At 39.3% G+C, this 26,258-nt stretch overlaps 1 protein-coding gene across 2 annotated transcripts; it reads left to right on the forward strand.

The window, feature by feature from the left end:
* Positions 1 to 852: 852 nt before the first annotated feature.
* On the forward strand, positions 853 to 24,643 carry LOC117291511. Of its 2 annotated transcripts, XM_033773257.1 has the most exons (11): positions 853 to 1,249; positions 3,619 to 3,721; positions 4,320 to 4,376; positions 4,463 to 4,519; positions 4,868 to 5,753; positions 8,841 to 9,062; positions 9,357 to 9,398; positions 9,899 to 10,070; positions 10,965 to 11,029; positions 12,643 to 13,198; positions 24,102 to 24,643. In XM_033773257.1, exons 1-11 carry the CDS (start codon positions 905 to 907, stop codon positions 24,504 to 24,506), a joined length of 2,910 nt encoding a protein of 969 aa, XP_033629148.1. In that variant the 5' UTR covers positions 853 to 904; the 3' UTR covers positions 24,507 to 24,643. The 2 variants fall into 2 exon arrangements, with proteins under 2 accessions (XP_033629148.1, XP_033629149.1); XM_033773258.1 differs by lacking the exon at positions 4,320 to 4,376.
* The last annotated feature ends 1,615 nt before the right edge of the window (positions 24,644 to 26,258 follow it).

Below are 26,258 nucleotides of genomic sequence, written 5' to 3' on the forward strand. Positions count from 1 at the left end.
ACTTTTTTGTGAACAATACACAATCAGACTATGAATTGACTTCGTCGTCTTTGATTTGCCACTCGCATTTTGATGCCTAATGCAAAATGAATTATGAGACTCAAACATCAATTTGGCTGGAAAATAAAGTTTCACCTGAAGCCTGGTTCAGTACCAACTTTAAAGGCACCATTCTCAAACTCTGGGAGGCCAGCTACAATTTCATAGCTCTGCATGCCGTATGCTCTTACGGAAGCAGAGATTTCTGTGCTTTTATATGGCCAGCACATTTCACGGGTTAGCGGCAAATCTTGGCTTCTGCGCGTGCGTAATCCTCATTACTAGGGATTCTACGCTTACAAGGCAAGCGCAGAAATTCGGTGGTTGCACATAAGCCGGGAATCATGATTGAAGCGCAGAATTCGGCGATCAGAGCCATGAAATTGGGCACAGGCAGGAGGAGCATTTTAGAAAAGAGAATTATTGTTAGTGAACAAGTGAATTCATTTCGCATTGAACCACATTCGTGATAAAAACGGTTGCTATTTTCGGGGTGCAATTTTGTGTTCCGACCTCCAATTGCAATACATCGACATTCCAATTGTATTGCATCATTGTCGTGGTAAACAATAACCATCCTACTCTGCATTGTTTATTGTTTGAAGGCACCTGGAAATAGTTTTTTTTTTATATGTTGATGAACAATAATTTTTTAGTTATTGTTTGTCACATTAATTAAGTTGTTTGGGGGTGACTCCGCCCATCTCCGCCTATCCCCTTTTGTGACGTCAATCGAGGCAGACTTTGCCCGCCCTCTCTCGATCGAACATCGACCCCCCTCGAATTTGCCTGCAATAATAATGTTGTCTAACAAGTCGTGAGTAACATCGTTTCGAAAAAAGTTTTTTTCTAGCATTTTCCGGCAATGCCGACCAGGTGTATTGCTGCTGGATGCGGCAAAACAACTAAAGATGGGGTCAGTTTGCATCTGTTTCCTGCAGATCCCAAGTATAGGCAGTTATGGGCTGCGAATGTCAGACTCAAAAGAACAACAGAGTGGTCCGGTCCAACGTCTTTTTCAGCGCTGTGTAGCGAACACTTCGAGCCGTCGTGCTTCGAATCCGGAATGCACCACACATTTGACATGAAGAGAAAGGTTGCTCTTAAACATGATGCCATCCCAACAATATTTCCAGCTAGCAAGTCGAAGAAGGTACCTGAAAGACGTGTCGAACCCAGAGGAGCATTTGCCAAACGTGAAAAAAAACGGGTAATTTGAACTTTGTTGACTTTGATTTTTGACTTGAGTGACTAAGTGAGGGCATGTTATGTTTTATATTATAAACAATATATAGACCATGGAGGTATTCCTCCATGTATAGACCCAGCAGTATCCTGGTGTCATGTGTTTTCAGTAGGATAACAGGAAAATTGTTCACAATCAAAAACTAACCGCCATTAACAGTGCTTATGCATGCCCGACATTGGAGCAACGTCATATGTTTTCACACCTTTCATTGGTTGGTATTTTATTTAATATTCAGAAGCTAGTATGCATGGCGTGCAAAATAAATCAAAAATATTATTCAATTAGTACTTAACAAATTTAATTACATTTTTGTCCTAAGGCATTATGGCTACTATATTATTAGAATCCAGAGATATCATAAGGCATGAAAGTAAAACACCCCACCCCCCCTTGATGCACTCACACTTCATAACAATCCGTTTTCCCCCATTTGCACACCATAAAATCCCAAATAGTAACCACCTCACGTGATCCATCTAGTGACTAAAGCAGAATGAAACTCAATCTAGCAGATAGTAATTTTGTTTTGAACTTTCGAGGTTGGATGATGTTTCTTTGACTCATTTGAATGTTGGCATAATAATGTAATAAGTACCAAAAATCAATCATTTTATAAATGTTTGAGTATAACCAACATGCAGGAAACTTTATTCTCAACATGATTAAGCCTGATGAAAATACAGACCGTGAGTAAACTGCATAGCTTCTGTCACCGGTGCAGCTTGCACAATTTTGCGGTAAACGGGAACCAAAGTTGGGGACCGAAAACATACGAGGGTCGATAACGTATGACGCTACGATAGTACTGGGCCCAATTTTATGGCTCTGCTTACTGTAAGCACAGAATCGGCGCTTATGGAAGCAGGGAATTCTGTGCTTACGGCAAGCGAATTTGGGCTTCTGCGCATGCATACTTCAGGTTACTAGGCATTCTACGCTTACTACAAGGCTAGCGCAGAAATTCGGCGCTAGCACGTAAGCGGAGAATCGCAATCGTAAGCGCAGAATCGGCGGTAAGCTCTTGTGTTGGGGCACTGTACTCCTTTTTTCGAAATTTTGACATTCTCACTAGTTCGACTGAGAATGTCAAAATTTCGAAAAAGGAGTACAGCGCCCCAGTTACTGGGTCTAATTATAAGCATTGGATTAGAGGTAGCCCCATAAACCGGTCCACCTAATCCACTCTGATACTGAGTGGATTGGACCGATTTATGTATGGGGCTAGATTGGAGTTGGATACTCCTAGGGTTAGTAGAACCCTTGCTCTTCCTTCCTTCCTTCCTTCCTATGAAGTGCAGCCTCACATATGTGTGAGGATAATCGCACTGCGTGATTGCGCATGCGTCCAAGAAAAAAAGGAGGACATGCTGTCGAGTGCGGAAATGATTTATGAAAACAAGTGCAAGTAAAAACTGTTAGATATGGAGAGCTACTTAGATGGATGAGCCTTAAGTGCAAGCTCATTAAAGGCGTCAAGCGATTTGTACTCCGCTGGGTCTACTGCTAGGCTATTCCAGTCCCGGATGGCGCGTGGGAAGAAGGAGTTGGTAAACACAGTTGATTTGGTGTGAGGGATGACAAAGCGGGATTTGTGACCTCTGGTTGATGTAGATAGATGGACAAGGTACTGGTTCCACTCAATGTCAACGAGACCGTAACGGATTTTGTACATCATAGCCAGGCGACTGCTAGTGCGTCTGTCCTGTAGTGATTGCCTGTTTAGTTCCTGTAGAACAGCAGAGACACTTCTTGTCCTGTCGTATATCCCTGTGACAAAACGGGCTGCATTGCGTTGGACTTGTTCCACTTTCTTGGAGTTGCGCTGTGTGTGGGTGTCCCATAATGTCCCATAATGCATGCAATTCACCAGGTACTTTGACTACTTGCAAACTCTGCACCTGCAAACTCGGCACCTTGCAAACTCGGCACCTACAAACTCGGCACATTGCACAAATAATACAAACTCGGCACCTAGTTAGAAATGTTTGATTTTCAACACTGTGTTGAGGCCTCAATCAATTTGGGGGGGGGGGGTTGAGTCTTAGGAGCCTTGGTAGGACGTCAGTCACTGCAACGGAGGAGTCCAACCTGGGCTATCAGATTAGTTTTATGCCAAAGGTCAGTCCAACATGGACATAACACGATAACAATCTTGATCCTGTAAAGTTGTTAGTAATATATTATACAAATAAAATTACATGAACAAATACTTAAGGAAAAATATATTGACTGAAATTTCCTAAATTGCATCGGCTTTGCACCATTTCTGTGATACCAAAAGTCTATACTATTCCTTTATAAATGTATTTATTAATGTATTTAACTTGTAGGTACTTCTTGAAGCTTTTCAAGCATATGATGCCAAGTATTGTGGAGGTTCAGGGTCAGGAGCAGTGCCATCGTCTATACAAAAGCTCAAGGAATCGACACCAGGTAAACGTATAACTAGGATGAATACTTATTTTATTGATTATTATTAAGGGAATCAATGTGTGGTGAAGAGGTTTTCAGCTAGTGGTTTTATCCTAACGAGGCCTGGTTTTTGATAATTTACTGAGACAAAGTCGAGGTAAATTATAAAGAACCAGGCCTCGGCGGGTTTAAACCACTAGTTGAAAACCGATTCAACACACTTTGATTCCCATTCATAAATACCTTTTCAGTCAAAAACATCATCACTTGATGGTCAAAAAGTAAAATTAATGAAAAAATTATAATTGTTAAATGATTTCTTTCAACACAACACCCCTCCAGCTATGAAATGGTAAAGCCCTCCGCTGCCCTCGCGTAAACAACTCCTTATCGCGTGATGTGGCACAACTGTTTGAGCCGTTGCTCTTGACCAATAGGAATGAGAAACTGTCTTATAAGAACAGGTGCAAGGTCGCGTGTCACTTCCATGAGTTAACACTTTTTACCGGTCATTAACAAAAGGTTTATGCACACCCACGTGACGCGCTCTCCACCAGTAGGAGTAGAAAAACTGTCTGGGGTATTTATGAATTTGTTTTTTGTTTTGCTATTTTTTTAGGTTTGGGGTTAGGAGCAGTGCCATTGTCTGTACAAAAGCTCAAGGAATCGACACCAGGTAAACGTATAATTAGGATGAATACTTATTTTATTGATTATTATTATGGTGGATTTTTGTTTACCTTTTTACTTCTTTATTTTTAGCTTCAGATTCAGGAGCAGTGCCTGTGTCTATACAAAAGCTCGGGGAATTGACAACAGGTAATTGTTGATTGTTTTATTTTTATTTGGCAAATACAGTGTACCTCCCTTTTTTACTGGTCTCCAATCATTTTGTGTTTTGATGACCGTTTTTAACTTAATTGCGCCTTTCCTAAGCCTAAAAATGAATATGATAGTAGCCTAGTTTGCACCAAGATTAGCTATTGTGATTGATTGCAAGACCAAAGACTGGATTTCCAGTATAGTTTATGTCCACAACTGTTTTACAATGTTGCATGGGGTGTATGTTTAGAGTTCATTACCGGTATTCGTTTGTGTACTCTTGCAATTGCATCAGCTTGTTAATCAGTTCTCTCGTTTCTCATAAGCATTTTCTTTTAAGTACAGGTGGTGGCAAAGTGCAAGATAAGAATCTACCAACCAATATAGCAGACTATTCTCAAATGACTTGGGATGATGGCAAAGAGCGAGATGAGAATCAACCAGCTGAGATTGCCGACTATTTTCAAACGACTTGGGATGATGGCAAAGAGCAAGATGATAATCTACCAACCAAGATTGCAGACTATTCTCAAATGACTTTGAATGATGGCATAGAGGGAGATGATGATGCACTTTCTGAGATGGCAGACTATTCTGTGATGACTTTTGAGGATGGCAAAGTGCAACATAGGATTCTACCAACCGAGATTGCAGACTATTCTCAAATGACTTTGAATGATGGCATAGAGCGAGATGATGATGCACTTTCTGAGATGGCAGACTATTCTGTGATGACTTTTGAGGATGGCAAAGTGCAACATAGGATTCTACCAACCGAGATTGCAGACTATTCTCAAATGACTTTGAATGATGGCATAGAGCGAGATGATGATGCACTCTCTGAGATGGCAGACTATTCTGTGATGACTTTTGAGGATGGCAAAGTGCAACATAGGATTCTACCGACCGAGATTGCAGACACTTCTTTGATGCCAATAGATGATAGCAAAGTGCGAAACGAAAGTGTATTGACCGAGATTAGAGACTCATCTGCGATGACTACAGAGGATTGCAGTGAAGTGCTGGAGCAGATCACTAATGGAGGTGAAGATGGTGGACATGTATATGAAGGGCTACAGAGTTTCATTCCAAATGAGTTTAGCAGATGGAAGAAACTTCGAGATCAAATGCTCCCCCATTCCGATCTTCTTAAATACACTAGGAGGGTCGTTGAGGATGAGTTTACTTCATGGACTGATGATGAGGCATTTGCAAGTTATCTATTGGACTGGTAAGAAAGAGGTTATTTTCATTATTTAAGTCTTGGTGTTGCGGTCTCGTAGCTCCGGCAGTCTCAGAGCTCCAGATTACCAAATATGGTAGTATTACGTCGTGCCGTGCCTGCGCCACCAAGCGAAAGTAGTCGATTTTAGCGCCGTGCCGAGTACACTCTTGTAGTAGACTTAGGGACAAGTCTTTTATTGTCCCACGCAGTGAGATAGTCGAGTTGCAGCGGTGCTCTCCGCGCGCGAACTGCTGGTTGCGCAACTACTGCGCTGCCCGACTCCAGGCAGCTCGTAGTAGTCGCGCAACCAGCAGTTCGCTGCAACTCGACTATCTCACCGCGTGGGACCATAATTGACTTGTCCACAAGTCTACTCTCGTAGCTGTCATGGCGGCGCCCATATCATGTGGTAGTCTGGTCCCCAGACCAAAGATTTCTTGACGTGTTAACAGAGCCTAGTCAGAGATTTTTGGGTCTGGGAACCAGACTAATCGTGTGGTGAGCGAGTGGAGCCAGCATATGCGACAGTATTGTGAAAAAAGTAATCACGTTTACAAAAAGTATTTGAGGAGTGGGAATTACAAAGACGGTTCTTCTGAAAGCCAGAAAAGGGTTTTCGGTTGCCCCTCGGAAAGCACTCGTACGATAACAAAACAGGTCTCGAAGATTTATTTGTGGCGGTAGGGGGGGGGGGGGATGGGGACTCACGCCCGCAACGACAGCATGCTACGTCATCCCGGAGAGCTTGGCACGCCAGAGATCTGAGACCGTGATTACTGCGTGCTGAAATCTCCGGTGACGTCACCCGGAGCTCTGAGACCGCCGGAGCACTGAGGCCGCCACACTGGTCGCGACACTTGTGTCCTTAAGCAAGACACTTGACCATGATTACCTCATCCTTCGGATGGGATGTAAAGCCATTCCCGTGTCTTGTGTAACGCACCTTGTAAACTCGTATAAGGTGTTACATAATTGGGTCTCAGAATTCATAACTTCAATAACCTATCTTTTTGTGAAAATGTATTATATACTAAGCGCCTTGAGTCGTTCGCTATAAGACTTCGATATTATTAGTATTATTATAGTTAGGTGTTCGTGCATTTCAGCACGAACACCTATTGTTTTTGTTCCGTTTTTTAGGTGTTGGTGCATTTCAGCACGAACACCTATTGTTTTTGTTCCGTTTTTTTTTCTTCTCCATCTTCTTCTTCACCGTCAACTCTTCTCTACAGCATAACTCAAGATTCAAGCCAAACTGAACCTTGAAACTCATCAGACAATTGAACCTCAATACGAAGACGGCACAGTTTTCATTACGTCATGATGACGTCATTAGGTGTCAAATTACAAGGTTTTTAAAGTTGAAAAGGGACCATTTTCGTTTTGCTGTATTTCAACGAATATGAAAGCTATGATGTTCAAAGTTTTCGCATGTGATAGACCAAGACTGGGGCAACATTTGAAAAGTTAACGCCAAAATCGTACGACCTTAGCATCCGGGTCGTTACCCTGGGTCGAAGTTCACCTTCGGGTTTTTTCGTCAAAAAACAACTTTCGAGCTTTTCTACGGAATAACTCAAGATTGAGATTGAATGGAATGTTGAAACTCAACAGATAGTTGAACCTCAGTATCAAGACAACACATACTTAATTACGTCATTATGACGTCATCGGGAATTGAATTACGTTAGATCAAAGTTTAATATTTGTAAAAATCATAACTCAAAAACTATGATTCGGATTTTGACAATCTACACATCGGATAGATCATTAAAAGTTGGACAAATGCTTCACAGAACACGTAAAATATTTTTAATACTTCTAGTGCAAAACGAAAGTTGAAAATTTCATAAATCTTATCGTATTCATGTTTTTAAAACTACTGATCATTTCAACGTAATTTTTGTTTCAGATTGTAAAACAGCAATCCCGCTCAATCTTTTGCACAGAAATAACAAAATTTGGACCTTTACATCAGTCGAAAAGGGACGTCAAAGCACCTGTTGACCCACGCGTTTACCCCATTTTGATCAACAACGCACGCTATGTACGCTATGCAGTGCAAGCGCCGAGTTTTTTGGGGGAATTCCCAAAAGTGCTCTCTTTAGTCCAGCGAAAGAGGGCGCTGTAACGTTTTTAGTAACATCGAGCGCTGAGTGAATCGCGGTGAATCGCAATAGTTGAGTAATAATGAACAACGTCTAGGAATACAAGTAGGAATACATTTGCATTGATGTTATAAGATACATTATACACCTTCAGATAGTCCTTCACATAATTATAAAATGTTTACAAGTCATACATCAGCTGAAAGGTTTTAATGAACTAGTCAGGATCTACACAAATGAAATCAGTTTAAACTTGGCTTCTTGTTCAAACCAGAGGTTGAAAATAATTGGTCAAAGAAAAATAATTTCACAACCACACATTTGATTTTTTATATATTTATACGTCATTGGGTAGGTATGTAACAACTTAAGAAACGGTACACAACATTGACTATTAAACCTTGACCTCCAGTTAAACAGGAAGATGCAGTTAATTATTTGAAAAGATATTACTCCAGAACCAGAAATTAGTTGTTTATTATCTGAACGTCGTCAGATAAGGCTTTGAAAAACATTACTCACGCTATAATTTGTGACCGGAAAAAGTTGTCTTCCGGTTCAAACTGGATGTTTAAATTTTATATTTGAAAAAATCATAACTTCTAAACCAAATATTGGATTTTTACAACCCATCCATCATTTAAAAGGTCTTAATAAACTTATCACGCGCTACATAAAAAGTAACCCCTATTTGACCTTTTATCCGATGCAAACCGGAAGTTGGTGTTTAATTTGTAAAAAAATCATAACTCTTTAACCAGTCATTGGATTGATGAGGTAAAATGTTGTCACCAATTCATTCACTCACTCACCACGAACACCTTGTTTTTGTAGTAAACAAAAACTGTACATGTACCTCTAGTTATTATTGTTATTATTATTATTAGAGCACCTTGAGCGTCACTGAGTGACAGATATGAATTCTTTATAAGAAACCGCTATTATTATTATTATCTAACAGTCAAATAAACTATTTCTTCATTAGCTTAGAGTTGGATCTGGCCCACGGAAGCGAGATAAACCAAGAAGGAGATGAAGACAAAGAAGTACATACAGAGCTTCATAGGATATTCCCCGATGAAGCAGAAAGATGGGAGTTACTAAGAGACAGAATGAAGAACCTCCCATACTTTGACAGATATGTCAATAATCCAGACAGGCCTAAATGGAGAACCGACGAACTGTTCACCTCTTGTTTACTTGATCGGTAAGGACCTTCAATATTCTTGAGAAAAGAACGATATCAGGGCCCAACCCTAGATAACTTAGATTTGGGTTTTTGTAAAGCTAGAAGTGTTGTAGTCGAGATCTCTAAGTCCGAGACCAAGACTGAGACAGCCCTCCGAGACCGAGACATTTTGCAGACCGAGACCAAGACCTAGACACCAAAAAAAGGTCTCAAGACCAACACCAGGTCTCGAGACCTACATTACTGAATGCTAGGAAACAATAACCTGTGTAAGTAATTATTAATCTTTAAGATTTCTTTCATTATTTTCAGCTTAGAGGAGCAACTGGAAAACCTACAGCCAGCTGAAAAGAGGTAAATAATTATCGTTTGTTTTGGGAGTTCCATTAAAAAATTCCATTCTTAGAAATTTGGGCCACAGAAAAAGTAAAAATTTGAGGGTTTTGGCCATCATTGGACACTGATGTGTGTTAGAGCTGTATACTCAATACTTACCCCAGTTCTGTATTCTGTAATAAAAATCACAGTCATATTACTCAGGTGGGATTTGCACCCACGACCTTTGCAATTCTAGAGCAGTGTCATACCAACTAGACTAGTTAAATCCACGACCTCTGCAATTCTAGAGCAGTGTCATAAAAAGAAAATAGATTAGTCTAGTTGGTATGACACTGCTCTAAGGTGATTTTTTCACAGAACTCGGGGTAAGTACCGAGTATACTGTGCTCACACAAATCAGTGTATATGGGTAAAAACCAAAATGAATATGGATATCCCCAATGCAAATTTAACATCTATTGAATGCAAGCTTCTTCCCCCAGTGTTTACAAACTCTGTACTTTGGTTGTTGACAGAGATGAGGAGTCCGAACAGCATCACCAAGAAGAAGATACAACAGAAGAAGAAGAGGAGGAGGAGGAGGCGGAGGAGGATGAAGAACTCTATGATGATCCCAACGATGCAGATTATGTGCCAGAGTATATTGAGCCACGTCCTCGTAGAAAACCTGGACGCTTTTCTTCGCCTGTAAGTAGAATCTTCCATGTTATTCTCTGATTTGACCTACTGTCATCACATTACACATAATGAAATCATGTAGCTTTACCAATTTGAGCAAACAAAGGGCGAGCCGATCAACAAAATTACACTTGTTTAATGGGTCTCATTGCTGGAGTGCAAGCTTCAGGTAGCAGGGATGAGATTGTTCAGACTTTTGGCTGAATTCAGACTTTTTATGTCGGCCTGGTGATGAAAATCAGACAATTTTTTTTACCACAAATAAAGGAATCCTGCTCATTGGTCTACTTCTCTAGTGCTTTGGATACTGTTCCAAAAAGCTCCTTTGGATCTATTACCCCAGGGGTTACCAAACGGTAGAAAGGGCATCATCATTTCAACATACCTGTGAATTTTTATTCCAGTTTCAGACTTCTCTCACCCGTGGGTAGTCATGATGCGAGGTTTCCAAACTTTTGTTATGGGCCCATCCAATAAGGTGAATCATTCATTAACACATTGAATGGCCTCTTGACTGTGTTCTTTCTCTGTAACTTTTGGTTCTCATTATCCTCAGCTGTTTGTGAGATAAATGCACAGTGGACATTGATTTGATATACTCTGGGGGGAATCTGTGCTGTGCGACACAGTTCATTATGCTCAGAGTGCTGGGCAAAGATTATGGGTTGTGAGCGAGCTCACCCTGTGCCACCCTCTGTGGCTTCAACACTGGTCGTAACACAGAGTCTTTGAGTTCTGATGGCCGTGGGCAGGGTTTTCACTTATATCTAGAAACAATGCAAAATGTTTTGTTGAAGACAATGCATATGAAGGGCCACAGCCTTCAACTTTGACCTCTTGGCACTACACTCTCCAGCTATGGCACTTTCATGTTTGATTGTATTTCTTATCAAATTATTACAGATTCTTCCCAAAGAGCCAAATGAATCCTCTTCAGACAGTGATCAGATTGAAGATGCTGACGTGATGTAAGTAACTTGAGAGTTGTTTTGGGCATCGATTAAACTGTTTTTATGTCCAAGTTTATGGTGCCTCTCATTTTGTTGCCCAAAATGTCGGATTAAATAATTTAAAATGTTGCCTTTAAAGGGTCTGGGTTCTTTTTTTATGACACTTTGAAACACAAAAGTCTACATATTTACATTAAACTTACAGGGTTTAAATATAATTATAATTGGAAGCTTCCTTTAACTTGCTGGGGTGCTGTAAGCTTTGAGAGTTGAGTAAAACAGCTTTCCAAAAGTTATTCTTGCATGTACAATGAACTTTTGGATCTCTCCTAAAAAAATCTTGCTCTGTGATGTTCACTTATTTTTCAAAAACTTAACAACCTATGAAGCTGAAACTTTTACAGAATACTACATTACATACATCTTCATTCACAGTGAGTAAGGGTTCATGTCATGGCCAAAAACATGATCCACAAAAAGGTATAAAAACCCTTTAATTTGAAATATAAATTATGAAAACTGCACAAAATCAGGTTCTGAGGTAGCCGAGCTGTGACTTGCTCTATCTCATGTTGGTAAATAATTAACAAGTTTGAAGTTTGACTTCTATTTAAAAGACAAAACATTTTACTTTGAAGTTAAACACGAAAACTGCACAAAATCAGTTTCTGAGGTAGTCAAGCTATGACTTGCTCTCATTGTATGCAAATGAGACTTGACACTTGAAATTTGTAACATATCCTACAATTTAATTCGAGGTATGGTTTGGTTTACCAATTAATGGTTGAAAAGATGTTTAATAATGATCCACAAAAAAATGCTTCCAAATTTCACAGTTTTCCTTTAAACGTGAACTAACAAACCACGTCAAATTTTGTCCATGCTAGTTCCCAATAGAACAAGAAAACCATACAACTTCGATTTATTTTCCAGAATACTATTGAACCTTTGTTATGGATTTCTTCATTTTTAAATGTTCAACAAAGTTGAGCTGGTGCGAAACATCATGTTTAGGTAGACGGAGTCAATTTTACTGTCAAACGACTTTTGCAAGTTGTTAATCGAGGTTTTGTTCGTAAACATTCAAAATAGCGAACCTGCTCATCGCCAAGGTAACATGTTGATTTGGAGTTAATTAACATTTATACTGAAAATGAAAACTTTGGCACAACTGAGATTGTTGTAGGAGTTTGCTTGCAACCTATCTTGGTGAAAGGGACTTGTTGCCCTGGATTGGGCGAGTTGGTCTATGAAAAGTGTTTCAAAACCGATTGTTATAAAATGCATATGTTTGGAAAGATGTTTAATAATGCTCCACAAAAAAAATGGCTAGAAATTGTACAGTTTTCCTTTTTAACGTCGTGAACTAACGCACCACATCATATTTTTGACTTCACAAAATGGCCGACATGCTAGTTTCGAAAATAAAAGGAAAACCACGAAATTAAAAGTTATTTTGGTGTGGAACGTTATATCCTACTTTTAAAACATCTTTCCAACCATGCATTCACAACAAATGGTTTCAAATGCTTTTCATAGACAATCTCGCTGGATCCAATGCAACTTGTTATGTCCCTCTATTTTTTAAAAGCCACTTTTGTTTGAACCAACATTTTGTCTTCTACCACCAGGGCCAAGCCAAAGCAAAAAGTGCACCAGTGTAACATTTGCAAGGAGCATTTGCCAACGCAGTTTCAAGTTATTCATCATTATTTGACGCATCATGAAGAGGTGTATAACAACAAAACCCCATCTAAGAAGAAGACCACGTCACTACCGCCTACAATGAAAGCGGAAGATTTCTCAACAGTGCTGTGTTATTGTAGACAATGTGGAAGTTATGAGGCAGATTTGAAGCGGCATAGACGAGAGAACCATCAAGTTTGTAAAGTTTGTGGAGTCGTCTGTGCCTCGCAAACTTTTCTACTGAAACATATGGAGAGACACACCAAAACTGAGGAAGAACGCAAAAACTTATTGTGTGATTATTGTGGAAAGCGCTACGTCACTCGGAATGCATTCAGCAGGCACCTGAAGGTGCATCGCGGAGAGAAACTAAAGAAATATAAATGCAACATTTGCAACATTATCGTTGCAGGGGCTCTGAGACGGCATAAACTTATTCACAATAATGAACAACCTTTTGAGTGCAATGTTTGCGGTCGTCGATTCACCCAGAGGAACAACATGTTTAAGCACACCCGTATCCATACTGGGATTAAACCCTACTCCTGCGACCTGTGTGACGAGTCTTTCAACCATAACATCAGTCTCAAGAATCATAAGAAGAAAAAACATGGAATCGATTGGTGGAATAAAGACAATTTAGCAGTGACGACTCTACCAAAGTCACCTCACCAAAAGTCTGCAATAAAAGAATCTACACCAAAGTTGTCTCCACAAAAGTCTGCCAAAAAGGACCCTCTACCAAAGTCACCTCTTCGGAAGTCTGCAAGAAAAAGAAAACAACTTAAGGAAACTGATTAAGTTGGCTGTAAACAGCATTAAAGGCAGTTGACACTATTGGTAATTACTCAAAATAATTAATAGCATAAAACTTTTCTTGGTGACAAGTAATGGGGAGAGGTTGGTGGTATAAAACATTGTGAGAAACAGCTCCCTCTGAAGTGCCATAGTTTTGGAGAAATAAGTAATTTTCCACGAATTTGATTTCGAGACCTCAAGTTTAGAACTTGAGGTCTCGAAATCAACCATCTAAACGCACACAACTTCTTCTTTCATTATTATCTCGCAACTTTGATGACCGATTGAGCTCAAATTTTCACAGGTTTGTTATTTTATGCATATGTTGAGATACACCAACTGTGAAGGCTAGTCTTTGACAATTACCAATAGTGTCCACTGCCTTTAAGGTATGACTCTGTTATAGGTTTGAATCCCACAGACACTGTAGAATGTATATTTCTGTACTTGGCGTGGAAACGAGGTTTTTTGGTAATACCAAGTGTCTCTTTTTGAGTAGTATTGGTTCTAAAAAGAACCTATGGTTAACGACTCGACATTTCGATCAGTATGCTCTGAATGTCTCCAGTAGTTGGTTGGACACTGTTGCTGGATGCTCCTTAAGTACATGTACTAGGCTTAGGGGCCAGCTTAAAGGCAGTGGACACTATTGGTAATTACTCAAAATAATTATCGGCATCAAACCTCACTTGGTAACGAGTAATGGGGAGAGGTTGATAGTATAAAACATTGTGAGAAACGGCTCCCTCTGAAGTGACGTAGTTTTCGAGAAAGAAGTATTTTCCACGAATTTGATTTCGAGACCTCAAGTTTAGAATTTGAGGTCTCAAAATCGAGCATCTGAAAGCACACAACTTCGTGTGACAAGGCTGTTTTTTTTTTCATAGTTATCTCGCAACTCCGACGACCAATCGAGCTCAAATTTTCACAGGTTTGTTATTTAATGCATATGTTGAGATACACCAAGTGAGAAGACTGGATTTCGACAATTACCACTAGTGTCCGTTGTCTTTAAGGCGGAAAATTGATAAGCTGGGCTTAAGTCTGTTAAGTGTTTGTTACTGCAAACCTCTCTTGGTTTAACAGTTTTGGTTTGAATCCCACAGACACTGTATGATACACATTTAGAAGTTACCTGTGGATTTCTTATTGATGGACAGAACATGACCACAAAGCGATATAAATCAATTCTAGTTTGTTGTTGTTTTTTGTAGGCCAACTCTCATAAAAGCCTTTTTGAGATATGGCAGACACAGTGTTACAACACTAAGGTTTGGGTAATAGTGTGTCGTTACACCCTAACCAAACAGGTTATCCTATCAAGTCCACCATACCTCAAAAAGGCTTATTGACATACATGTAGTTTGGGAATTGCAACAAAACAAAATGCAGCAAACTTATTTGAATTCAGTTGTACCTTTTGGGGGGTAGCTAAATCATTTTGTGGTACTCATTTGTTATCTTCACTTTATTCTCTTAACATTGTCAAGTCTGAAAATGAAATCTGATTCTACAGTAGCAGGTGGAAGGTTTTAAAGCACTTTACAAAAAAAAACAGTGTCCGATGTCTGAAAAATGACCTGAAACTGCAAGACCAATTGCGCACCTAAACACTTGAAATCTAAATAGGTGATTTATGAAACTGCAAGACCAATTGGGCACCTAAACACTTGAAATCTAAATAGGTGATTATGAAACTGCAAGACCAATTGCGCACATAAACACTTGAAATCTAAATATATGTGATTATGATTTCTAAAGATGTTTTTCAGAAGTTATTCAAAATTTGCTATTCTACATTCCTTAAATATTGCTGATTTAGAGTATGCCTTTTTGTCCTGGCAATGTGACCATACTTTATAAATAAAAGAAATAATCAATTTGGTATGGTTCTCTGAGACAGTTTGATTATTTGGTGTACTTTTCAGTGGCGACTATTATTATAGTAAGTAGGATTTGAAACTTTGCATGGTGGAAATACGATATAGAAAGGTTTGCGGTAACATCATGTAATGACTATCTCTTATGAGTTGGGGTGGTTATGAAAAGAACCGTTGGTTTCAACTAGATGTTTCGATCAGTATGCTCTGATCGTCTTCTGGAAAAAGCTGGACTCTGATGTGCATGCTGCTTAAGTACTGTGGAGGCGGATTAGCTTGGTGATGCACGAAGACGGGAAATAGAGGCGGGAAATGGAGCTCGGTAATGCGTGGTGAAACCTGCTCTGGAGCCTTGGGTGGTGTGTTGGGGGTGTGTGCTCACTGAACTGTGTCAGTAGGATCAAGCACAGGGGATAGTGAGGGTTTGGGGACTGGGGGTATAGACTGAGTAGTAGAAACAAAACAGTTTTTTTACCCAATGCATTGCACAAGCACTTGCTCCAAATCCAAACAAATAAACAAAACAATTAGGAGTAAATAAAGAACTACGTTTTACAAGAAGCAAATGGAACAATAATACATGAAATAATACTATAATACAACATTTACAAGCAAAGGCAAAATACTACACCCTTCTAATATTTCAATTTAATCTTTACCCGTAATACATCCCCCATTGTTAATGCCATCGTCTGCAAGTTTCTTCAGGTTTATATCATCAAGAGACTTAATCACAATCTTGGGTGGATTAAAAAAAACCTAAGTGAATTGGAAAGGGGGCAAAAAAAGCTTTTCTCTCCCAGTATCTGCAATAATTATTTGGTTCACACTTAGGCCTATGAATAGTCATTAAACTTCGTAAATGTTTTTTTTTTAATCATTTTTCATTATCCTCTTCATTTTGTGTTTGTTAGTTTGGAAGTGAGCATCCATAAAATATATATTTTTGACACCACCCCCCTGGTTGTCCTGGAATGAATGTCAAAATAATCAACAAGAGGGCGCTATTTCAGGTCTGCTGTTTGTTTCGTTTTGTTCTTGATGAGGGCGCTTCCGATCCTTGCTCCATCCAAGAGTCGATCCTAGAGCTCTTGCAGCTGCAGCAACGCTCTGGTGGATCGTGAAGGTACGATGTGGTGTGGTTAGGGTTTATGACAAAGATTTTATATAAAAACCAAGATCACGTCTGGCTTTGTTTTTCCTTTTTATATGATTTTAACTAATTTTTATAATAAAAAATGAGTCGATTTTTGTAAAGATTGAAAACTGACTGAGACCGGCAAGCCCAGTGACTTGGGCGCTAGATTCCTTTGCGGCCCCAGTCACTAAGAGTAAGACTGAGTGTAAGACACTACTAGGGTCTACTACACGGTCTACGGCAAGATTTTGTTGAAAGACACTCGGCTGATGATTTTCATCATGTTCATCGTGTCCTAGCTAACAACTGACACTGTGTGTGTGTGTTTCTTCCTCCCTGTGTTACTAGCATGGTTTAATAGTTGTTTAGTTAGTATAAGGAGTGTGGTGTTTCCATTCAACAAAAAGCTGTTCAGTGTTTGCATACCCATTATTTACAACTGATTGAACGTTGAAAACACCTGTCACTGAGGTCACGGTCTAACACCATGACCCAGTCTTTGCCAGTCTTTGCCAGTCTTATTACTCCTAGAAGAGTAAAACTAATGTGAGGGAGGTTCGTTCTGCTATCATCTCCATGCTATCACTTTTATATCAGTATCAACTCTTCCTGGTGAAGTCAGCATAATGAGCCTCTTATTTTAGTTCTCTTACTTAGGCGTGAAAACAACAATGCCGACAATTACAAACAATCCCAAGATCCACAAGCATGAGTTATAGTACCGTTAGTAGTATTGTGACTTTATTTTCACAGAACTCGGGGGGGGGGGGGGGGGGGGGAAGCACTGAGTAAGCTATACAGTGCGAACACACATTGTATTTGTTTATGGGTAAAACCAAAATTAACATTCTAAATTTTGTCCACGATTCAAATACAGCTATTAATATTGTTAAACCCCTAGATCATAGATGATCATCAATGACATCTTGACCACGTGCAACGAGGGCAGCCGCAACACTTGGACTTGGTTGAAGATGATCAACATCAATCATCTGCATCATGTCTGTTCATTCAAACGGTATTGGTGTGGACTTAAAGAGTTTTCTCCCGCATGAGGCCCAAAGATGGGAGAGACTACGAGATCAGATGCTTTATCAGCAATATGATCTTCAGAAATACATGAAGACGGTCAAAGGGGATCAGTTACCAACTTGGAGTAGAGAGGATGTGGCTTTTACAAGTTACCTCTTAGACTGGTAAGATTTAGTTGCAACGTAACATAGATAGAGCAAGGAACAGCTCTAGGCCTTCATCGTTGTGTCATAAGGACAGGGCCCGATTTCATAGAGCTGCTTATAAAGCAAAAAATTTGCTGAAGCACGAAAACAGCTCGCTAATTTCAGACATGTTACTGGCCAAAATTTCATGCCATTGCTTGTGACCGGTATTTAGCTGTTGTTTACTTAGCATAACAATCGAGTGGAGTCTTGGCCGGTAATCTGATTTTACTAAGCAAGGATTTTTTTGCTTTTAAAAGCAACATTTTGTGCTTAAGCAGCTCTATGAAATTGGGCCCTGGTTAGTTGCAATAGGCCTAGACCCGGTAACTGGGGCGCCGTACTCCTTTTTCCCCGAAATTTTGACATTATGACCGATAATGTCAAGATTTTGAAAAAGGAGTACACAGCGCCCCAGTTACAGGGTCTTAGATAGGCCTTTATTGATTCGTTTCAGTATGAAAGTTTATAATTCATTTTTAAGCCAATGTTGTAATAAATTAAAACATAGTGCAGTATAAATAAAATCTGCCGGATAAATATTTTCATAGTTCACATAACAACAGAACAAATTTCACTTTAAATACATCAAAATAAGCCTGACATTAGTTTGCTGTTCAAATTCAAAAGGCAAATAGTCCACAATTTGTTAAATTGAAATTGTTGAAATTATTGTGTTTGAAGGACTAGTTATGCCTACAGGAAAATAATTTTACTCTTTATATACTTTTTGCTATTTATAAAGTAGGGCTTAGTCTAAGAACTGTCACTCCGAGCAATGCTCCGAGGAAGACAAGTATGGATGTAAGAAAGACAACCATGATAATGTGAAATTGGGTTAATAAATTATATAGGCCCTTTGGTATTATTTGAAAGTTCTTATTTATTCACATCTGTCTGGTAAGGTTTGGTTCTAGTCCAACAACCTTACAAAGATGTCGCCTGGAAATTTAGTAAAATGTTTTCCTCATCTCACAAAATAGCCTTTATTAAGTCTTGTTTGGTGAATCAGTTTAGAGGGTGATCTTGCCCATGGAGATGAAGTCAAGCCAGTTCAAGAGGAAGACACAACAGATGAAGATGTGCAGCCTCTAGGGGTGTTCCACAATGAGGCAGGAAGATGGAGCACCCTGAGAGACAGGATGCTGGATCTTCCTTACTTTGACCGATATGTCTACAACAACCCAACCTGGAGTCATGATGAACTTTTTAGCAGTTGTCTTCTAGACCGGTAAGAATTTCTCCCTGAGCTCAATGTTGACATTTTTATCATGATCAAGAAACATAGATTACGATGGTTGAGTCACGAACTTAAAATGCCCCCATACCGTATTGCTCAAGGCGCTATATAAGGCGTTGTATACGCAGAGTACACATAGGCCATGGCAGGCCTGGAATTTCACAAAGGCCATGGCGTCTGTTGCCCTGGTCTTGTCCTTGGTGCCCCTTTAAAACTTTCCCATAGACTTTAAGAATTTCCAATGGAAGTGCCATTTGCAAAATGAAGATGGCCTTCATGCCCTCTCAAAGACTACATTTCATGCCCGGTGTGGAACTTAATAATGGTATGTTACTTGAACACCCACCTTCTCTTAAAACGACTATCTCTGTTACTGTCGTCGTATCACTGCCATTCCTACAAGGATCCAACATGGTAGGTTTCCTAATTTTGATCAATGATTAAAGAATTTAGGTGTGCCCCTTGCTTGAAAAGAATCCTGGATCTGTGGCTGGGTGGGGACTTTGAATTAACGTCTTAACAAAGATATAATTTCAAGTTTTACAGACTTATAGGCTGGGCCTATACAAATAATTTTGTTGTCTCTTATTTTCAGTTTGGAGGAGCAACTAGAGAACTCCAATAGCCCTGACATTAATAATAGGTGAACAGATCTAATTTATTTATTCAATGCTCTTTTCACTCTGGACAAATCTTCCAGAAGGTTAAAAGCGGGGTGACCTGGTAACACTTGTTGTTTCCTTTCAATGCAGCAACTTGTTAGCGATGGCAGCACGATTTACGTTTCTTGGGAATATTTAGAGGTTTTAGTTCAAGAATTTGGGTCTGAAAAGGGCCTTCATGGTTCTGGGACAGCTTATGTACAATGATTTTCATCATCATCATCATCATCATCGTCCTTCGTCCTTAGACGGTATAGTAGAAGCAGATTTGGTGAAGTGGTGCCAGGTTGCTTTATCCTTCATGAGTTGTTGGGTCTCATTATGATTTAGACTTGTGTCTTTGATGATGGTGCCTGGGTAGCTCATTTTCCTCCTGCCGCGATTCGGATATTAGCCAGGAGGATTCCAGAAGATCAGGGGTCGATTTCACTAAACTCTTCCTAACTTAGGACTAGTCCTAGGCAATGCTAAGAGATAGGACTAGTCCTAAGTTAGGATGAGTTACTTAAGACCTGTCCTATCTCTAAGCATTGCCTAGAGTTTTGTGAAATCGACCCCAGGTGTGCTATTGAATGATCAGCTGTACGCAAACAGTGACCAGCAAGCTGTAGGCGTCTCTCTCAGCGATTTTATTCATGATTATTGTCTTTTTTTTTAACACAAGTGTACATTAAACTCAAGTTGCTGAGTCCTCACAGGGTCAATCCCAGTGAGTACACTAACATGTATCTCCTTGAGCAAGCCACTTGACTAAAATTGCTAATATTGGCCAGGAATAAAGTGGTACTTGTTTAGGGTCAAGATATGCTATTTATTTATTTGCATCTTGTGTGCTATTGCTGATGACTGCATACTTGACGTTGGGAAGCTTCTAGGGCCCGGTGAAATTATTAATAACTTAAGGGCAGTGGACACTATTGGTAATTACCCAAAATAATGATAAGCATAAAACCTTACTTGGTAACGAGTAATGGGGAGAGGTTGATAGTATAAAACATTGTGAGAAAACTGCTCCCTCTGAAGTAACGTAGTTTTCAAGAAAGAAGTAATTTTTGACGAATTTGATTTCGAGACCTCAGATTTAGAATTTGAGGTCTCGAAATCAAGCATCGGAAAGCACACAACTTTGTGTAACAAGGGTGTTTTTTCTTTTATTATTATCTCGCAACTTCAACGACTGATTGAGCTCAAATTTTCACAAGTTTGTTATTTGATGCATATATGTTGAGATACACCAAGTGAGAAGACTGGTCTTTGACAATTGCCAATAGTGTCCAGTGCCTCTAATAGTGTGAGGTGCTTTGACAGACTTACTTGTGCTTGACAGAAAACGCATCATGTGTCATTGTCTCACTGTATCATCTTGCAATGTAATTAAGGAAAACCAACATGAACAGGTGATGGTTAAGGTGCACGTCTTGTTACACTCCTTTCATTCGTGTGATTTATTTTCTTTTGATCCCTTCTCAGATGGAGACAGGATGCAGTTATTGATGAAGTGAACGACGGCACAGGGGAAAACATGGTGGAGGAGGAGGAGGAGGAGTATCTAGAAGATGAAGATGAGGAAGAAGATGATGTAGGACTTGGGGAGGATGACAGTGATTCAGACTTTGATCCAGAGGCAGACGGTTTCAGTGATGATAGTAGTGTAAGTAAAGGGACGTTATTGTCATGGTTATTTATTTATTGAAATCTTCAAATACTGAAATCTAACAGCGCCACTTTGGTCTAGCGCCCTCTTGTGGTCACATATATTTCACTTACTGTTTGGATTACTATGTTTGTTAAGAATGTTAGTGATTATACTGGTCCTGCTTGCAGTATTATAAGCTGTAGCTTATCATGAAAATGAATGATCTTTTGATCGTTTATGTTTTGGCACCCTACTACTACCATATTGAAAGGTACATCCTTGCAAATAATGTGGAAGATTCGTGGCTGAGCGGTTAAGAGCACCGAATTTTATCTCTGGTGTTTCTGATATGCAGGATGTGGGTTGGAATCCCCAGCAGTGACACTTGTGTCCTTGAGCAAGACACTTAACCATTGCTTCATCATTTGTTTAATGCATGTAAAAGAACACTGCACACTGCACTTATCGAAAAGAGACGGGTTTTGCCTCGTTATTTCTGGCTGTGGCTGCTGTAAACTCTTAAGGTTCAAATTAATTGGGTCTCGGAATTCATCACTGCAAAAACCTATCTTTCTGAAAGTTGGTATATACTCAGCGCCTTGAGCACCTTGTTTGGTAGATACGTGCAATATATAAGACTTTGATATTATTAGTATTATTATTATTTGCTAAGATTTTTAAAAGTCAACTTTTCACCTTTGGTTTATTTTACTTTGTTTCTTTTAAGGTTGGAGGAGACAGGTTATCATCTTCAGACAGTGACGAAGATGTATTAGCATCTATTAAAGACCAAGATGTACTAACATCTATTGAAGACAAAGATGTTTTAGCATCTGTTAAAGACAAAGATGTTGATAACAATGAAGTCAAGAAGTAAGTTCCTTTAGAATTTAGTGTATTTTCATTTAGCTAGGGGAACAGACACCAAGCTCAGAGGTGAAACAAAATGAGAGCCAACTTTAGGCTTCAAGCTTTAATGTCGGTCTTTTCTTAATAATTATATGCAAATGAGTCACCACAGTATGGTACTCTCATGAACTACAAGTAGTCCAAAGATCAACATGTAGCTATGTTTTTTCATGATCGTTGACTTCTATTTGGTTCGATGACTTCAAGGCATAAGGTATACTATTTACTTGGTGATAAAATTCATTCATTACAAATAATGAAAACTTGTTAAAGCAACAGTGTTCACCCCCAACCCAAAAAACACTCATGTTTCATAAATACAGAGAAGACAAAGTTGTATACAAAACAATATAAAAACAGATTGAAAATAGGAATTGGTTTGGTGAAGCTCAAAAGAGAGATTGCTCCAGAGGAACAAGCAGGCATGATGTTCTTCCTATGAAGTCAGTTTTCCAATTTTGTTTTCCCCCTTGGGAAAAATCTGAAAAAATTGTGACTAAAAAGCCTGAAAAGCCCTTGTACTCGATACATTATTCCTACTTTTTCCTAGGACTAAATATTATGCCTGTGCAAGGCAGCGTGGGGATGAATGACTGCAAGTTGGTAATGGTTTTATCAGCTTAGCTCTGTATCTGTATGATTTGAAACTTTGCATGGTGGAAATACGATATGGAAATGTTTGCGGTAACTCCATGTAATGACTATCTTTATATAACACCCAAGCAGATCCTTGCCATTTGATTGGAGGATTGTCCGTCACGTGATAGCAAATAAAAGTACCGTTGCACGCTGAGTCACTCACCGTGCTTTTTCGTTCCATCCGAAAAGTACCATTGCACGCTGGCAGCGTGCAATGGTACTTTTTTGGATGGAACGAAAAAGCTGAGTAAAAACATCACTGCGTGCGCGTGTCTTTGGTAACGCAGCAGGTGTTCTGCAAGAAGGCATAGTCAAATTACTAGCATTCGGCTTCTACAGTTGAAATTGTTTGTTTTGAAAGTTGCATCTTTCAATCAAAATTACAAAGTTCTACTTGGATGTTATATAAAACAAATAATGAATGTTTTTCATTCGTGCAATGGTGCGAATATGTTCATTCGTTGAAAGCTGGAATGTTCCATTCAACTCGGCTCTGCCTCGTTGAATAGAACATTCCATCTTTCAACTCATGAACATATTCGCACCATTGCACTCATAAACATTCATTATGTGTATACTAATGAGTTGGGGTGGTTTTGAAAAGAACCATTGGTTTAAACTCGACATTTCGATCAGTATACTCTGATCGTCTTCTGGAAAAAGCTGGATTCTGATGCAGCTTGCTGCTTATACTATGGAGGTATACATTGTCATATCAGCTTAGCTCTGTTAACTTTTTTTCTCCAACAGACCCAAGAGAACAGCATACCAATGCAAGATCTGCAATGAGCAATTACAGCTTCACGAAGATGTCCTACCACACTATATTGTCCATCATCAGGAACAGAATAGTGGAGACAACAAGATCATTCCGAAATCGCATTTACCGTTGGTAAAAGATGTCGCAACTACGTTGATGAAGTGTAAAGATTGTGAGAAATTCGTCGAGAAATTGGCGGAACACAGAAGGGAGAATCACTGCAACTGTCCGGTATGCGGTAAGAAACTTGCCTCACCGAGCAAGCTACGTCGGCACCTGGCAAGACACTATGGGATTGAGCCGTCGAAAACTCTACTTTGCCAGCATTGCGGTAAGCTTTACGCCAATAGGATTACCCTGCTGAGGCACATCACGGCTCACCTTGGCATCAGGAATGAAAAGTGCGACGTCTGCGACAAATCTTTCTTCAATAAAAACAAACTCATCATTCACAAGAAGATTCATCTCCCAGAGAAACCTTTTGAGTGCAATGTTTGCGGTCGTCGGTTCACCCAGAGGTACAACATGTTTAAGCACACCCGTATCCATACTGGGATTAAACCCTACTCCTGCGACCTGTGTGACGAGTCTTTCAACCATAACATCAGTCTCAAGAATCATAAGAAGAAAAAACATGGAATCGATTGGTGGAATAAAACTGTCTTATCCGTTGTTAAACTTCCAGACTCCTCTCAGCAGTCAAATTGTAAACCTGAACCTGAACCTAAACCTGGTTCTAAAGCTAAAGCTAAGCCTAAACCTAAACTTAAACCTGCTGAACCTAAATCAAAGCCTAAACCTAAGTCAAAGCTTAAATCTAAACCTAAGGCTAAGCCTAAAGCTAAACCTAAACCTAAATCTGAATCAAAACCTAAACCTGAATCGAAACATCAAACCAGGTCAAAGTCTAAATCACTCAAAAGAAAATAGAACACCCAATCATTTCATGTTGCACAATTTTTGTTTCCAACTCTTAAAACCAACATTTGTGTTGTTTAGGCAGTGGACACTATTGGTAATTACTCAAAATAATTATCAGCATAAAACCTCACTTGGTAACGAGTAATGGGAAGAGGTTGATAGTATAAAACATTGTGAGAAACGGCTCCCTCTGAAGTAATGTAGTTTGAATTTGAGGTCTCGAAATCACTTCGTGTGACAAGGGTGTTTTTTATTTCATTCATATCTCGCAACTTCGACGACCAATTGAGCTCAAATTTTCACAGGTTTGTTATTTAATGCATATGTTTAGATACACCAATTGAGAAGACTGGTCTTTGACAATTACCAATAGTGTCCACTGTCCACTGTCTTTAACCTCCATTGATCAAAGTTTTATACATTCAGCGTACTGCAGTTTTCATGCTCATTGTTGGCATGCAATAGGTAGAGCTATTAATTGTACTTGCATTTGTCACATACAAAATCTTGAGCAAAATTATTCTAACCCAGCAATAGTTAGTATTGGTTCAAGGAGTTATAGACAAGGCCTAAAGTTTATTTGAGTTAAACTGCAGTGTTTTTTTGTATACAGAAGCTTTATTAATTTAGTATTTAAATGAAAGCCAAAGTATACAGAGTAAGACAGGACACTGCAAGGCGTGGAATTACACAGGCACTATGAAGGCCATTAGCATTTTTGAGATACGGTGGACACTACAGGAGTGCACTGTATGGTTTACCCTTCAGACAAAATAACCCATACATTATAGAGTCCCAGTAATGCATCCACCATATCTCAAAAATGCTATAAAAGGCCCCTGTTGTCATTGTTTGGGCCTTGGTGCTGTTTCTAAAGTTTGACTGTAAGATAATCCAATGGAACTGCACTTTTGAAAAATAAACATGGCTTTGCCCCCTCCAGACGAAGTTCCATCTGCCCTTTGGGACACTTGAATTTTAACTAGAGTGTTGTCATGGTCTATATTAATGGCCTTGGTGCCATTTCTTAAGTTTTACTGTAAAATTCATTCCACCTTTGAAAAGTGAAAATTGCCTTGGCCCCTCGAACCAACGACCTCCGGATTAACGTGCCGGCGCTCTACCAACTGAGCTATCTAGCCCTATATTGGCGGTGTCCCTATTTTGTCAATATCTTTGTTCGGGGGTGCCAGAAGTAATTTTCCACGTATTTGATTTCAAACACCTCCTATTTAGAATTTGAGGTCACGAAATCGAGCATCTGGAAGCACAGTTTTTTTTTTTTTTATGCATGTTGAATTACACCAAGTGAGAAGACTGGTCTCTGACAATTACCAATAGTGTCCAGTGTCTTTAATATATTTGCTTTCAATCATGCCATTTCATTTCATATAACTGTGTTTTGGATCTGTCTTCATCGCAATGTTGTTTCCTCACATGATTTTCGAGCCTGTTACAGTTACAAAGTTGCTGTATAAATTCGCCTTGTTTTACAATTTTGGTGGTCTTATTGCCTCTTGTGAAATACTTTGCTGATCTCAGAATAAAAATTGAGCAAGTTTCCTGTAACAAAAATTCATCACTTCTGAATGTCTCTGTGGTGTTTTAAGAAAAGTTTCTGTATGGCGCCACCACTTTTTCATGGAATAGTAATATAGTATCTAATTTACCTCAATATCTAATTTACCTCGATATCTAATTTACCTCAATGAGATATCCCTTTTTGTAAAAATGAGTTAAAAAGTGGTGGCGCCATACGGA

Source organism: Asterias rubens, chromosome 6 (genome assembly GCF_902459465.1).
Source record: "Asterias rubens chromosome 6, eAstRub1.3, whole genome shotgun sequence".
In the NCBI taxonomy this organism is placed as follows: Eukaryota; Metazoa; Echinodermata; class Asteroidea; order Forcipulatida; family Asteriidae; genus Asterias; species Asterias rubens.